General features: G+C 43.3%; 1 protein-coding gene, 6 non-coding genes and 1 pseudogene across 7 annotated transcripts; 6 read left to right on the top strand and 2 right to left on the bottom strand.

The window, feature by feature from the left end:
• Positions 1-1,966: 1,966 nt before the first annotated feature.
• Positions 1,967-2,039, top strand: Trnak-uuu. The gene has a single exon. It is a non-coding gene; the product is annotated as a tRNA-Lys (tRNA).
• A 139-nt stretch (positions 2,040-2,178) lies between these two features.
• Trnas-aga lies at positions 2,179-2,260 on the top strand. Its single transcript has one exon. It is a non-coding gene; the product is annotated as a tRNA-Ser (tRNA).
• A 242-nt stretch (positions 2,261-2,502) lies between these two features.
• On the bottom strand, positions 2,503-2,574 carry Trnag-ucc. The gene has a single exon. It is a non-coding gene; the product is annotated as a tRNA-Gly (tRNA).
• A 1,470-nt stretch (positions 2,575-4,044) lies between these two features.
• LOC124750041 (DNA repair protein RAD50-like) lies at positions 4,045-8,001 on the top strand. The gene has a single exon (XM_047248978.1). It carries the CDS (start codon positions 4,045-4,047, stop codon positions 7,999-8,001), a length of 3,957 nt encoding a protein of 1,318 aa, XP_047104934.1.
• Positions 8,002-8,557: 556 nt separating this feature from the next.
• On the top strand, positions 8,558-8,630 carry Trnak-uuu. Its single transcript has one exon. It is a non-coding gene; the product is annotated as a tRNA-Lys (tRNA).
• Positions 8,631-8,769: 139 nt separating this feature from the next.
• Positions 8,770-8,851, top strand: Trnas-aga. Its single transcript has one exon. It is a non-coding gene; the product is annotated as a tRNA-Ser (tRNA).
• Positions 8,852-9,093: 242 nt separating this feature from the next.
• Positions 9,094-9,165, bottom strand: Trnag-ucc. The gene has a single exon. It is a non-coding gene; the product is annotated as a tRNA-Gly (tRNA).
• A 1,470-nt stretch (positions 9,166-10,635) lies between these two features.
• Positions 10,636-14,592, top strand: LOC124750042 (annotated as a pseudogene).
• Positions 14,593-14,708: the final 116 nt, after the last annotated feature.

The following is a 14,708-nucleotide window of genomic DNA, read 5'->3' on the forward strand; positions in this document are numbered from 1 at the left end:
CTCCACATGAAGCAGGAGTCACTGAGAAGGCATTCAGAGAGAGTCAACCAGCTGAGGGAGCGCAAAAATGTACTTATGGAAAAGAAATTGAAGCTCGAAAGTGGACAGCAGAAACGTCGACAACTGGAGGAACGTTTGCAGGAGTTGCAAAGTATGCATGTGATGATACAGTCAGAAATTGAGGTGCTCGAGACCCGACTTCAAGAAGCTAGAGAGACACTTGATTCTGCAGTGCAGTCAAAAAATATTAGAGTTACAGAAAATCGAAAAAATGTAGATCAGGGACAAAATAAGATTGTTGAGCAAGGAAGGAAACATGATGAAATTTGTAATTGGCATAATAGCATTCAACGGTATGAACAGAGCGGCATGAAAGAGAAACTTACGTCAGTTCAAGAAAGATTGATAGAACTGGACTCTAAAAAGGAGACCCTTGCAGATAAAAACAGAAGAACGTGTGAAAACATTGATAAGCTTAAAGAAAAAATTTCAAATCAGCAGCTGAAAGCAAGAGAACTTGAAGATAACAAAATATTGAAGGAGAAACAGGTAGAAGCTGAAGAACTGAAGAGTGTAATAGATAAAGTAAAACAGCGCCTTGGTAAGTTCCAAGTGAAAACCATTGAAGAAGAGAAAAGTCGTCTCTGCAGAGAAATTTCAGCTGTCAAAGAGGAGAAATCAATTTCAGAAGGACGATTTAAGGAATTAAGAGATAGTGTGAATACTCTGCGACGAGATCTAAATAAGGACATATATAAAAATGCAGAAAAAAAATACAATGATCTGCAGCGACGAATTAAGGTAAACCAGCTAGCATCAGCTGATCTGAACAAATACTTTGTCGCTTTGGATTGGTCACTCATTTACTTTCATCAGGAGCGCATGAGGAAGATTAATACGATTATAAGAGAACTGTGGCGAAAAATCTATCGTGGGAATGATATTGATTATATAGAAATTAAAACAGATGCTCCTGAAACCACGAGTGCAGACAAGAAGCGAACATTCAACTATCGGGTTGTTCAGGTGAAGAATGATGTTGAGATTGATATGAAGGGACGCTGCAGTGCTGGGCAGAAGGTTCTAGCGTCGCTTGTTATCCGAATTGCTTTGGCAGAAATTCTAAGTATTAATTGTGGAATCTTAGCTCTGGATGAACCAACCACAAATTTGGATAGGGAGAACATAGACAGTCTTGGAGAAACTCTCACAGACCTTATAAATTTAAGGAGGGAGAACAAGAATTTTCAGCTCATACTGATAACACACGATGAAGACTTCTTGGATCGTTTGATGAATGTTGAAAAACTGAAGTACTATTACAGGGTCACAAGAAATGCAAAGGGAAACTCGGTCATTGAAAAGTATCGTTTTGAAGAAAGGAGCACCCAACATAGAAACTTTAACTAAAGTTTGAAATAAGAATGCATCAAGACTGATTTTTGTTATTCTAATTTGCTCATCTTGTGGAATGCTCTGTGAAAGAAAGTACTTATAGGTTTTTGTGTTTTCTGTTTGTTATAATACATTCATGCCCATGCAGCAGCATTTTTCACACTGTTATGTATAAATAAAGAACATTCATTTCTGAGTAAAAAAAAAAAAAAAAAAAGTGGCTAGGATACCTGGCTTTCACCCAGGAGGCCCAGGTTCGACTCCCGGTACCGGATGGGAAGTGTTTGCGCACACGACCGTCCATGTTTTGGCCTTCCAACGTTCGTTTGTCGCCCTCCTTCCGGAGCTTCAACCGAGCGTAATCGGGGGAAACAGGCACGAGATGCAATTACTGTCAGCACCGGGATAAAGGGAGAAGAGGCACTGGTCCGTTGTTGGGCTGCTACCAGCGTCAGTGGCAAGTCGGTGAAGTCGCTAGTTGCGCCAGAAGCCAGCAATTACCGTAGTACGCCTACACACGCGTTCCAGTTATTCACATTGCTTGCAGCCGCTTCATCCACAACAAGCGTGAGCCCGGATAGCTCAGTCGGTAGAGCATTAGGCTTTTAAACTAAGGGTCCAGGGTTCGAGTCCCTGTCCGGGCGAAGATTTTAACGCTTCCGTAATGGCTCGTCTCGTAGCGCTGGTAGCCCTCCCGTAATCAGTGCACGGAGTTCGTATCCTGTCAGCATTCTGCGCAGACCGGTTCGATTATACACGATTCGAGGGAACGTTTAGCTACGAGCAGTCGTGGCCGAGTGGTTAAGGCGTCTGACTAGAAATCAGATTCCCTCTGGGAGCGTAGGTTCGAGTCCTACCGACTGCGTCCCTTTTCTTTTTATTTTTTTGTTCAAGAAGAAGGAGCAGAAAATGTCGCAGTTTGCCTGTCGTTTTGGTACCTCGCTACACCTCACCTCTCACAGCCGTTTATAGCGCCTGTCCTTTTGATAAGGGCGAATTCCAAGCGTCAGCTTTCGCGTCAGCCGAGCAAAGTCGGGACAAGTCGGGACATACTACAGGATGGCCTGCACGTGGCTCGCATACTCATACGTAAAAATTTGCGCCCGTTGCGGTGGCCGGGAATCGAACCCGGATCAACTGCTTGGAAGGCAACTATGCTCACCATTACACCACCACCGCACACCCGCTGCTCCCAACGCCGCGCTGTGTCGGCTTCCCGCCCGCCGGCAGCGGCCCACGGTGATGGTAGCTGTAGGCGCTTTACGAGGTAGGAGGGTGCATCCACACGCGTTCGGGCCGCGCCTCCACGCACGCTGCGTCTTTGGGCAAGACTCGTTGCCGCGGCTGCAAGGTTACTCACACGATAGTGATGAGCGGTCGCTTTTAGGCAGTGTAGTGGGGGACTCCGCGTGTGTAGCACTTTTTTCGGTTGTATCCGACGTCGTTGGGTGGCAATCCCACTTTCCCTGCAGACACCTACCCTGGAATGTGCTCGGGAAGCACGGACGACCGCCCCCAACAAATGCAACTAACAAAATGAGAACAACAACTAAAAAAGTGGTAGGCTGTTGGCCTACCACGCGGGCGGCCCGGGTTCGACTCCCGGCCGATGCATCGTTTTGCTGTTCTCGCTATAATGCTGCCGCGCCGATTGCTCGCTTGAGCTGCGTCAGCCTCAGGAATGTACAGCACGATTCGCTGTGAGAAGAACCAAACACGCAGCACGCAAGAGACCGTAATTGGAGGGAAGCGTGCTATTTCTGAACTCGAGCGTCAGCCTGGCCCTACAGGCCGCTGTGTTCAGGTGCCGCAAGGGCGATGTACTGCAACCTCAGGCAGTGCTGCTTTCCGTTGACAAAGCTGCGGCAGCAGTTTAATCTAGCAAGTCGGGAAAGCACGTGTAGCAACACAACAGATTCTTGAGAAAGCGCAAACTGTCTGTCTCTAATATGCGAGAGTTACCAAGTTTCCTGGGACGTTGGTTGCAGACGTGCCTCGGTAGCGCAATGGGTAGCGCGTAGGTCTCATAATCTTAAGTTAGGGAGTTTGACCCTCACCAGGGGCATTTAATTTGCTGTACATCATGGCTGAATTAACGGCGTTGCTGTTGCTAGGGAACGAACTGAATTGTCGTTTGTTATCCACAAGGAGTCCACGCCTCAGCGTCAAAACGTTTACATCCACTTATGGCAAGGTACAACTTTGACCTTTCTCCTCCCCTGTTATGAGTAAAATATGATGCAAACAGCAATGAATAGTCAGTTTCGAGCTGTGCGCCATGCCAGTCTGCACGCGCAAATATGCTCGCAAACAGAGAACACCACTGAGTCCGGATTCAGCACGAAATGCGAGAGGAGAGGGAGTAAATCTCACGTTTATCGAGCAAATCCGGTGTGGTCTAGTGATGGTAAACATGATTAGATATTGGCGGGTGTATGGCATGTGTTTTCAGCGTGGAAATTTGGCTGTCAGAAATTGTTGATGATTTGTGTTTTAAAGATAGTGTCATATTATGAAAGCGCAATTGGTACATTAATGTAGGTAACACTGATTAGAGGATAGGCGCCCTTCCGTGATGTGACGGATTGTATCACTATTGATATTGTTTACAGTTATTTGTTCGTATTCGGTCCTTTAAAATTCGATATAATGGCTAGATTACTTAAGATGCAGATACAGGGAATCCGAAGCTTTGGTCCGAACGACAGTGATCAGCAGATGATTACGTTTCAATCACCTGTGACGCTGATATTAGGGCAGAACGGATGTGGTAAGACGACGACAATTGAAGCCCTGAAGTATGCAGCTACAGGTGAGGTGCCAGCAGGAACTAAACAAGGGCAGTCGTTTGTTCATGACCCGAAGATGGCTCGTCAGCCAGAGACAAGGGGCCAAATAAAATTGTTGATGGCTGATCGCAAAGGCGAAGAAGTTGTCATCACACGTACGTTACAAACAACACAGAAGGCAAAAAATTTGCAATTGAAAACACTGGATCCAGTAATTCATAGGAAGAAGTCTAGTGGTGAAGTTGTACAGGTTGGTGGACGGTGCATTGATGTAAATTTAGAAATGTCTCATGTTTTTGGTGTATCAAAAGCTGTTCTGAGCAATGTTATATTTTGCCATCAAGAAGATTCTAACTGGCCAATGGATGAGGGAAAGAAACTCAAGGAGAAGTTTGATTCCATATTCGATGCAACAAAACTTAATAAATGTTTGGAACACATCAGAGATCTTAGGAAAGCAGTAAATACAGAAATCAGCACTGATGAGAAACTTCTGAAATCACAACAAGAGATAAAAGATGAGACTGTTTCAAAAAAGAAGGATTTACAAGAGGCAGAGAGTCGTCTGGCAGTAACTCAGGACAAAATAGATAACTTGAGCGATAAACTATCACCTTTGCTAGAAAAACTAGATGAAATTTGTGATGTGGAAAAGGATTTCCTTCAGCTCACCAGGGAGAAAGAAAGAGCTGAAGACAAGATGAAAATACTAGAATCGCAACAATCAGATTTAAAGAAGAATATTAAGGAAGTGCTTGAGTGGAAAACTTTAGAAGAAATAACTGATTTAATCAACAGTTTTAAAACTGAAGCAAGGAACTGGCAGGAGCACTTGAAATCTATGGAGATTGAACTTCAGCAGATATCTAGGGATGAGGAGCGAGTATTGGAAGAAACAAGCCAAGAGCAGATGACTCTTGGAAAACTTCAGAAAGAGGAAGAAGATCATAATACTCGAATAGATGCACGCAATAAGAATCTACAGAGATTGGCAGAAACATTTCAAATAAGAGTAAAAGAAGATACATTTTCTTCAGAAGTTCTTGTCTCAAATTTAATGCATCAAGTCGACGATAAAATAAGAGAGTCAAAGGTACAGTTTGAGCAGTTACGGAACAGGTTTCAAAGAGAAGAGCAGGAACTCCAAAGTAAAATAGACATTGCTAGAGACACTAAAGCAAAGCTAGAGCAGGAAATCACCTCAAAAAAACGACAAGCAGAAGATAATAAAGCTGAAGAATGGAGTGTCAAAACAGAAATTGAAGATATAGAGAAATCTGGTGAAGAACTTGTCAAATTAGGAAGAGAACTGGAGCAAGCAAAAACTAACTGGGAAACTGCTTGTCAAGAACTTGATGAAGAACAGCTGAAAAAAGAAATTAGAGATCAGCACCAAGAGAGCAACAGGCTGGATGATAAGCTAGTTATTGTGGATAAAGAAGTTCAGACATTGCAGCTGTTGAGTAGTGAGCAGGCACAGCTTGATATCCAGAACAAACTGAAGGCATCTAAGGAGTCCGAACTCAAAAAACTAAAGAACAAACACAATGAAGCACTGCGCCACCTTTTGTTTACAGTGCCACAACAAAATTTGAAACATGACTTGGATGCTTGCATGCTTCAACTGACTCGTCAGATCAACAACATCAATGAGAAGATAAATAGTAAGCAGAATGAGGCGGCTGCACTTGAAGTGAAACGAGCCCATCACAAGGAGCAGTTGGATTTGAAAGAAAGAGAGCTGCGAAAATTTGAAGAAGAAATATATGATTTGTGTGGCAGGCAAGATTTTGATGAGTACATACAAAGTGTTTCTGATAGAATACAAGAACTGCAGGACCAAAAAGGAACGCTCAGTGCTTCGGAATACATGTTCCGTCGCTACATTCAGAAACTGGAACAGGAAGATCCTTGCTGTCCATTGTGTCATAGGGAGTTTGAAGCCGCTTCTGAAGCTGCTGAACTTGCATATGAACTGAGTAATAAAGTCAGTGAAGTCCCAGCACGCCTTCAGGACAATAAGAAAGAACTAGAAAATAAGCTAAAGGAATATGATAAACTTTTGCAAATGAAACCTGCTTATGAAAGAACTGATATCATGCGCACCAAGGAGATACCAGAAATGAAAGAGTCACTTCATCAAACAGAAGAGGCTTTAGATGCAGCTCGGAAACAGATTAAAGATTTGAAGGAGCAGTTACTGGGTCCAAAAGCAAAGGAGCAGATGGCAAAGGATATCCAAGGAGATGTAGTCCGCATTGATCAGTTGCAGACAGAACTGCGCCGCATAGACAAAGAAATTCAGGAGCTGCAGTCTAAGATGCCCACAGGATCGTCACGCTCCATGGAGGAAGCCCTGGCAGAGCAGGAGGAGCTTCGAGCACAAGTCAGTGCTATTCAGCGTGCACTCCACATGAAGCAGGAGTCACTGAGAAGGCATTCAGAGAGAGTCAACCAGCTGAGGGAGCGCAAAAATGTACTTATGGAAAAGAAATTGAAGCTCGAAAGTGGACAGCAGAAACGTCGACAACTGGAGGAACGTTTGCAGGAGTTGCAAAGTATGCATGTGATGATACAGTCAGAAATTGAGGTGCTCGAGACCCGACTTCAAGAAGCTAGAGAGACACTTGATTCTGCAGTGCAGTCAAAAAATATTAGAGTTACAGAAAATCGAAAAAATGTAGATCAGGGACAAAATAAGATTGTTGAGCAAGGAAGGAAACATGATGAAATTTGTAATTGGCATAATAGCATTCAACGGTATGAACAGAGCGGCATGAAAGAGAAACTTACGTCAGTTCAAGAAAGATTGATAGAACTGGACTCTAAAAAGGAGACCCTTGCAGATAAAAACAGAAGAACGTGTGAAAACATTGATAAGCTTAAAGAAAAAATTTCAAATCAGCAGCTGAAAGCAAGAGAACTTGAAGATAACAAAATATTGAAGGAGAAACAGGTAGAAGCTGAAGAACTGAAGAGTGTAATAGATAAAGTAAAACAGCGCCTTGGTAAGTTCCAAGTGAAAACCATTGAAGAAGAGAAAAGTCGTCTCTGCAGAGAAATTTCAGCTGTCAAAGAGGAGAAATCAATTTCAGAAGGACGATTTAAGGAATTAAGAGATAGTGTGAATACTCTGCGACGAGATCTAAATAAGGACATATATAAAAATGCAGAAAAAAAATACAATGATCTGCAGCGACGAATTAAGGTAAACCAGCTAGCATCAGCTGATCTGAACAAATACTTTGTCGCTTTGGATTGGTCACTCATTTACTTTCATCAGGAGCGCATGAGGAAGATTAATACGATTATAAGAGAACTGTGGCGAAAAATCTATCGTGGGAATGATATTGATTATATAGAAATTAAAACAGATGCTCCTGAAACCACGAGTGCAGACAAGAAGCGAACATTCAACTATCGGGTTGTTCAGGTGAAGAATGATGTTGAGATTGATATGAAGGGACGCTGCAGTGCTGGGCAGAAGGTTCTAGCGTCGCTTGTTATCCGAATTGCTTTGGCAGAAATTCTAAGTATTAATTGTGGAATCTTAGCTCTGGATGAACCAACCACAAATTTGGATAGGGAGAACATAGACAGTCTTGGAGAAACTCTCACAGACCTTATAAATTTAAGGAGGGAGAACAAGAATTTTCAGCTCATACTGATAACACACGATGAAGACTTCTTGGATCGTTTGATGAATGTTGAAAAACTGAAGTACTATTACAGGGTCACAAGAAATGCAAAGGGAAACTCGGTCATTGAAAAGTATCGTTTTGAAGAAAGGAGCACCCAACATAGAAACTTTAACTAAAGTTTGAAATAAGAATGCATCAAGACTGATTTTTGTTATTCTAATTTGCTCATCTTGTGGAATGCTCTGTGAAAGAAAGTACTTATAGGTTTTTGTGTTTTCTGTTTGTTATAATACATTCATGCCCATGCAGCAGCATTTTTCACACTGTTATGTATAAATAAAGAACATTCATTTCTGAGTAAAAAAAAAAAAAAAAAAAGTGGCTAGGATACCTGGCTTTCACCCAGGAGGCCCAGGTTCGACTCCCGGTACCGGATGGGAAGTGTTTGCGCACACGACCGTCCATGTTTTGGCCTTCCAACGTTCGTTTGTCGCCCTCCTTCCGGAGCTTCAACCGAGCGTAATCGGGGGAAACAGGCACGAGATGCAATTACTGTCAGCACCGGGATAAAGGGAGAAGAGGCACTGGTCCGTTGTTGGGCTGCTACCAGCGTCAGTGGCAAGTCGGTGAAGTCGCTAGTTGCGCCAGAAGCCAGCAATTACCGTAGTACGCCTACACACGCGTTCCAGTTATTCACATTGCTTGCAGCCGCTTCATCCACAACAAGCGTGAGCCCGGATAGCTCAGTCGGTAGAGCATTAGGCTTTTAAACTAAGGGTCCAGGGTTCGAGTCCCTGTCCGGGCGAAGATTTTAACGCTTCCGTAATGGCTCGTCTCGTAGCGCTGGTAGCCCTCCCGTAATCAGTGCACGGAGTTCGTATCCTGTCAGCATTCTGCGCAGACCGGTTCGATTATACACGATTCGAGGGAACGTTTAGCTACGAGCAGTCGTGGCCGAGTGGTTAAGGCGTCTGACTAGAAATCAGATTCCCTCTGGGAGCGTAGGTTCGAGTCCTACCGACTGCGTCCCTTTTCTTTTTATTTTTTTGTTCAAGAAGAAGGAGCAGAAAATGTCGCAGTTTGCCTGTCGTTTTGGTACCTCGCTACACCTCACCTCTCACAGCCGTTTATAGCGCCTGTCCTTTTGATAAGGGCGAATTCCAAGCGTCAGCTTTCGCGTCAGCCGAGCAAAGTCGGGACAAGTCGGGACATACTACAGGATGGCCTGCACGTGGCTCGCATACTCATACGTAAAAATTTGCGCCCGTTGCGGTGGCCGGGAATCGAACCCGGATCAACTGCTTGGAAGGCAACTATGCTCACCATTACACCACCACCGCACACCCGCTGCTCCCAACGCCGCGCTGTGTCGGCTTCCCGCCCGCCGGCAGCGGCCCACGGTGATGGTAGCTGTAGGCGCTTTACGAGGTAGGAGGGTGCATCCACACGCGTTCGGGCCGCGCCTCCACGCACGCTGCGTCTTTGGGCAAGACTCGTTGCCGCGGCTGCAAGGTTACTCACACGATAGTGATGAGCGGTCGCTTTTAGGCAGTGTAGTGGGGGACTCCGCGTGTGTAGCACTTTTTTCGGTTGTATCCGACGTCGTTGGGTGGCAATCCCACTTTCCCTGCAGACACCTACCCTGGAATGTGCTCGGGAAGCACGGACGACCGCCCCCAACAAATGCAACTAACAAAATGAGAACAACAACTAAAAAAGTGGTAGGCTGTTGGCCTACCACGCGGGCGGCCCGGGTTCGACTCCCGGCCGATGCATCGTTTTGCTGTTCTCGCTATAATGCTGCCGCGCCGATTGCTCGCTTGAGCTGCGTCAGCCTCAGGAATGTACAGCACGATTCGCTGTGAGAAGAACCAAACACGCAGCACGCAAGAGACCGTAATTGGAGGGAAGCGTGCTATTTCTGAACTCGAGCGTCAGCCTGGCCCTACAGGCCGCTGTGTTCAGGTGCCGCAAGGGCGATGTACTGCAACCTCAGGCAGTGCTGCTTTCCGTTGACAAAGCTGCGGCAGCAGTTTAATCTAGCAAGTCGGGAAAGCACGTGTAGCAACACAACAGATTCTTGAGAAAGCGCAAACTGTCTGTCTCTAATATGCGAGAGTTACCAAGTTTCCTGGGACGTTGGTTGCAGACGTGCCTCGGTAGCGCAATGGGTAGCGCGTAGGTCTCATAATCTTAAGTTAGGGAGTTTGACCCTCACCAGGGGCATTTAATTTGCTGTACATCATGGCTGAATTAACGGCGTTGCTGTTGCTAGGGAACGAACTGAATTGTCGTTTGTTATCCACAAGGAGTCCACGCCTCAGCGTCAAAACGTTTACATCCACTTATGGCAAGGTACAACTTTGACCTTTCTCCTCCCCTGTTATGAGTAAAATATGATGCAAACAGCAATGAATAGTCAGTTTCGAGCTGTGCGCCATGCCAGTCTGCACGCGCAAATATGCTCGCAAACAGAGAACACCACTGAGTCCGGATTCAGCACGAAATGCGAGAGGAGAGGGAGTAAATCTCACGTTTATCGAGCAAATCCGGTGTGGTCTAGTGATGGTAAACATGATTAGATATTGGCGGGTGTATGGCATGTGTTTTCAGCGTGGAAATTTGGCTGTCAGAAATTGTTGATGATTTGTGTTTTAAAGATAGTGTCATATTATGAAAGCGCAATTGGTACATTAATGTAGGTAACACTGATTAGAGGATAGGCGCCCTTCCGTGATGTGACGGATTGTATCACTATTGATATTGTTTACAGTTATTTGTTCGTATTCGGTCCTTTAAAATTCGATATAATGGCTAGATTACTTAAGATGCAGATACAGGGAATCCGAAGCTTTGGTCCGAACGACAGTGATCAGCAGATGATTACGTTTCAATCACCTGTGACGCTGATATTAGGGCAGAACGGATGTGGTAAGACGACGACAATTGAAGCCCTGAAGTATGCAGCTACAGGTGAGGTGCCAGCAGGAACTAAACAAGGGCAGTCGTTTGTTCATGACCCGAAGATGGCTCGTCAGCCAGAGACAAGGGGCCAAATAAAATTGTTGATGGCTGATCGCAAAGGCGAAGAAGTTGTCATCACACGTACGTTACAAACAACACAGAAGGCAAAAAATTTGCAATTGAAAACACTGGATCCAGTAATTCATAGGAAGAAGTCTAGTGGTGAAGTTGTACAGGTTGGTGGACGGTGCATTGATGTAAATTTAGAAATGTCTCATGTTTTTGGTGTATCAAAAGCTGTTCTGAGCAATGTTATATTTTGCCATCAAGAAGATTCTAACTGGCCAATGGATGAGGGAAAGAAACTCAAGGAGAAGTTTGATTCCATATTCGATGCAACAAAACTTAATAAATGTTTGGAACACATCAGAGATCTTAGGAAAGCAGTAAATACAGAAATCAGCACTGATGAGAAACTTCTGAAATCACAACAAGAGATAAAAGATGAGACTGTTTCAAAAAAGAAGGATTTACAAGAGGCAGAGAGTCGTCTGGCAGTAACTCAGGACAAAATAGATAACTTGAGCGATAAACTATCACCTTTGCTAGAAAAACTAGATGAAATTTGTGATGTGGAAAAGGATTTCCTTCAGCTCACCAGGGAGAAAGAAAGAGCTGAAGACAAGATGAAAATACTAGAATCGCAACAATCAGATTTAAAGAAGAATATTAAGGAAGTGCTTGAGTGGAAAACTTTAGAAGAAATAACTGATTTAATCAACAGTTTTAAAACTGAAGCAAGGAACTGGCAGGAGCACTTGAAATCTATGGAGATTGAACTTCAGCAGATATCTAGGGATGAGGAGCGAGTATTGGAAGAAACAAGCCAAGAGCAGATGACTCTTGGAAAACTTCAGAAAGAGGAAGAAGATCATAATACTCGAATAGATGCACGCAATAAGAATCTACAGAGATTGGCAGAAACATTTCAAATAAGAGTAAAAGAAGATACATTTTCTTCAGAAGTTCTTGTCTCAAATTTAATGCATCAAGTCGACGATAAAATAAGAGAGTCAAAGGTACAGTTTGAGCAGTTACGGAACAGGTTTCAAAGAGAAGAGCAGGAACTCCAAAGTAAAATAGACATTGCTAGAGACACTAAAGCAAAGCTAGAGCAGGAAATCACCTCAAAAAAACGACAAGCAGAAGATAATAAAGCTGAAGAATGGAGTGTCAAAACAGAAATTGAAGATATAGAGAAATCTGGTGAAGAACTTGTCAAATTAGGAAGAGAACTGGAGCAAGCAAAAACTAACTGGGAAACTGCTTGTCAAGAACTTGATGAAGAACAGCTGAAAAAAGAAATTAGAGATCAGCACCAAGAGAGCAACAGGCTGGATGATAAGCTAGTTATTGTGGATAAAGAAGTTCAGACATTGCAGCTGTTGAGTAGTGAGCAGGCACAGCTTGATATCCAGAACAAACTGAAGGCATCTAAGGAGTCCGAACTCAAAAAAACTAAAGAACAAACACAATGAAGCACTGCGCCACCTTTTGTTTACAGTGCCACAACAAAATTTGAAACATGACTTGGATGCTTGCATGCTTCAACTGACTCGTCAGATCAACAACATCAATGAGAAGATAAATAGTAAGCAGAATGAGGCGGCTGCACTTGAAGTGAAACGAGCCCATCACAAGGAGCAGTTGGATTTGAAAGAAAGAGAGCTGCGAAAATTTGAAGAAGAAATATATGATTTGTGTGGCAGGCAAGATTTTGATGAGTACATACAAAGTGTTTCTGATAGAATACAAGAACTGCAGGACCAAAAAGGAACGCTCAGTGCTTCGGAATACATGTTCCGTCGCTACATTCAGAAACTGGAACAGGAAGATCCTTGCTGTCCATTGTGTCATAGGGAGTTTGAAGCCGCTTCTGAAGCTGCTGAACTTGCATATGAACTGAGTAATAAAGTCAGTGAAGTCCCAGCACGCCTTCAGGACAATAAGAAAGAACTAGAAAATAAGCTAAAGGAATATGATAAACTTTTGCAAATGAAACCTGCTTATGAAAGAACTGATATCATGCGCACCAAGGAGATACCAGAAATGAAAGAGTCACTTCATCAAACAGAAGAGGCTTTAGATGCAGCTCGGAAACAGATTAAAGATTTGAAGGAGCAGTTACTGGGTCCAAAAGCAAAGGAGCAGATGGCAAAGGATATCCAAGGAGATGTAGTCCGCATTGATCAGTTGCAGACAGAACTGCGCCGCATAGACAAAGAAATTCAGGAGCTGCAGTCTAAGATGCCCACAGGATCGTCACGCTCCATGGAGGAAGCCCTGGCAGAGCAGGAGGAGCTTCGAGCACAAGTCAGTGCTATTCAGCGTGCACTCCACATGAAGCAGGAGTCACTGAGAAGGCATTCAGAGAGAGTCAACCAGCTGAGGGAGCGCAAAAATGTACTTATGGAAAAGAAATTGAAGCTCGAAAGTGGACAGCAGAAACGTCGACAACTGGAGGAACGTTTGCAGGAGTTGCAAAGTATGCATGTGATGATACAGTCAGAAATTGAGGTGCTCGAGACCCGACTTCAAGAAGCTAGAGAGACACTTGATTCTGCAGTGCAGTCAAAAAATATTAGAGTTACAGAAAATCGAAAAAATGTAGATCAGGGACAAAATAAGATTGTTGAGCAAGGAAGGAAACATGATGAAATTTGTAATTGGCATAATAGCATTCAACGGTATGAACAGAGCGGCATGAAAGAGAAACTTACGTCAGTTCAAGAAAGATTGATAGAACTGGACTCTAAAAAGGAGACCCTTGCAGATAAAAACAGAAGAACGTGTGAAAACATTGATAAGCTTAAAGAAAAAATTTCAAATCAGCAGCTGAAAGCAAGAGAACTTGAAGATAACAAAATATTGAAGGAGAAACAGGTAGAAGCTGAAGAACTGAAGAGTGTAATAGATAAAGTAAAACAGCGCCTTGGTAAGTTCAAGTGAAAACCATTGAAGAAGAGAAAAGTCGTCTCTGCAGAGAAATTTCAGCTGTCAAAGAGGAGAAATCAATTTCAGAAGGACGATTTAAGGAATTAAGAGATAGTGTGAATACTCTGCGACGAGATCTAAATAAGGACATATATAAAAATGCAGAAAAAAAATACAATGATCTGCAGCGACGAATTAAGGTAAACCAGCTAGCATCAGCTGATCTGAACAAATACTTTGTCGCTTTGGATTGGTCACTCATTTACTTTCATCAGGAGCGCATGAGGAAGATTAATACGATTATAAGAGAACTGTGGCGAAAAATCTATCGTGGGAATGATATTGATTATATAGAAATTAAAACAGATGCTCCTGAAACCACGAGTGCAGACAAGAAGCGAACATTCAACTATCGGGTTGTTCAGGTGAAGAATGATGTTGAGATTGATATGAAGGGACGCTGCAGTGCTGGGCAGAAGGTTCTAGCGTCGCTTGTTATCCGAATTGCTTTGGCAGAAATTCTAAGTATTAATTGTGGAATCTTAGCTCTGGATGAACCAACCACAAATTTGGATAGGGAGAACATAGACAGTCTTGGAGAAACTCTCACAGACCTTATAAATTTAAGGAGGGAGAACAAGAATTTTCAGCTCATACTGATAACACACGATGAAGACTTCTTGGATCGTTTGATGAATGTTGAAAAACTGAAGTACTATTACAGGGTCACAAGAAATGCAAAGGGAAACTCGGTCATTGAAAAGTATCGTTTTGAAGAAAGGAGCACCCAACATAGAAACTTTAACTAAAGTTTGAAATAAGAATGCATCAAGACTGATTTTTGTTATTCTAATTTGCTCATCTTGTGGAATGCTCTGTGAAAGAAAGTACTTATAGGTTTTTGTGTTTTCTGTTTGTTATAATA

The sequence above is a fragment of the Schistocerca piceifrons genome, unplaced genomic scaffold (assembly GCF_021461385.2).
Source record: "Schistocerca piceifrons isolate TAMUIC-IGC-003096 unplaced genomic scaffold, iqSchPice1.1 HiC_scaffold_443, whole genome shotgun sequence".
NCBI lineage: Eukaryota > Metazoa > Arthropoda > Insecta > Orthoptera > Acrididae > Schistocerca > Schistocerca piceifrons.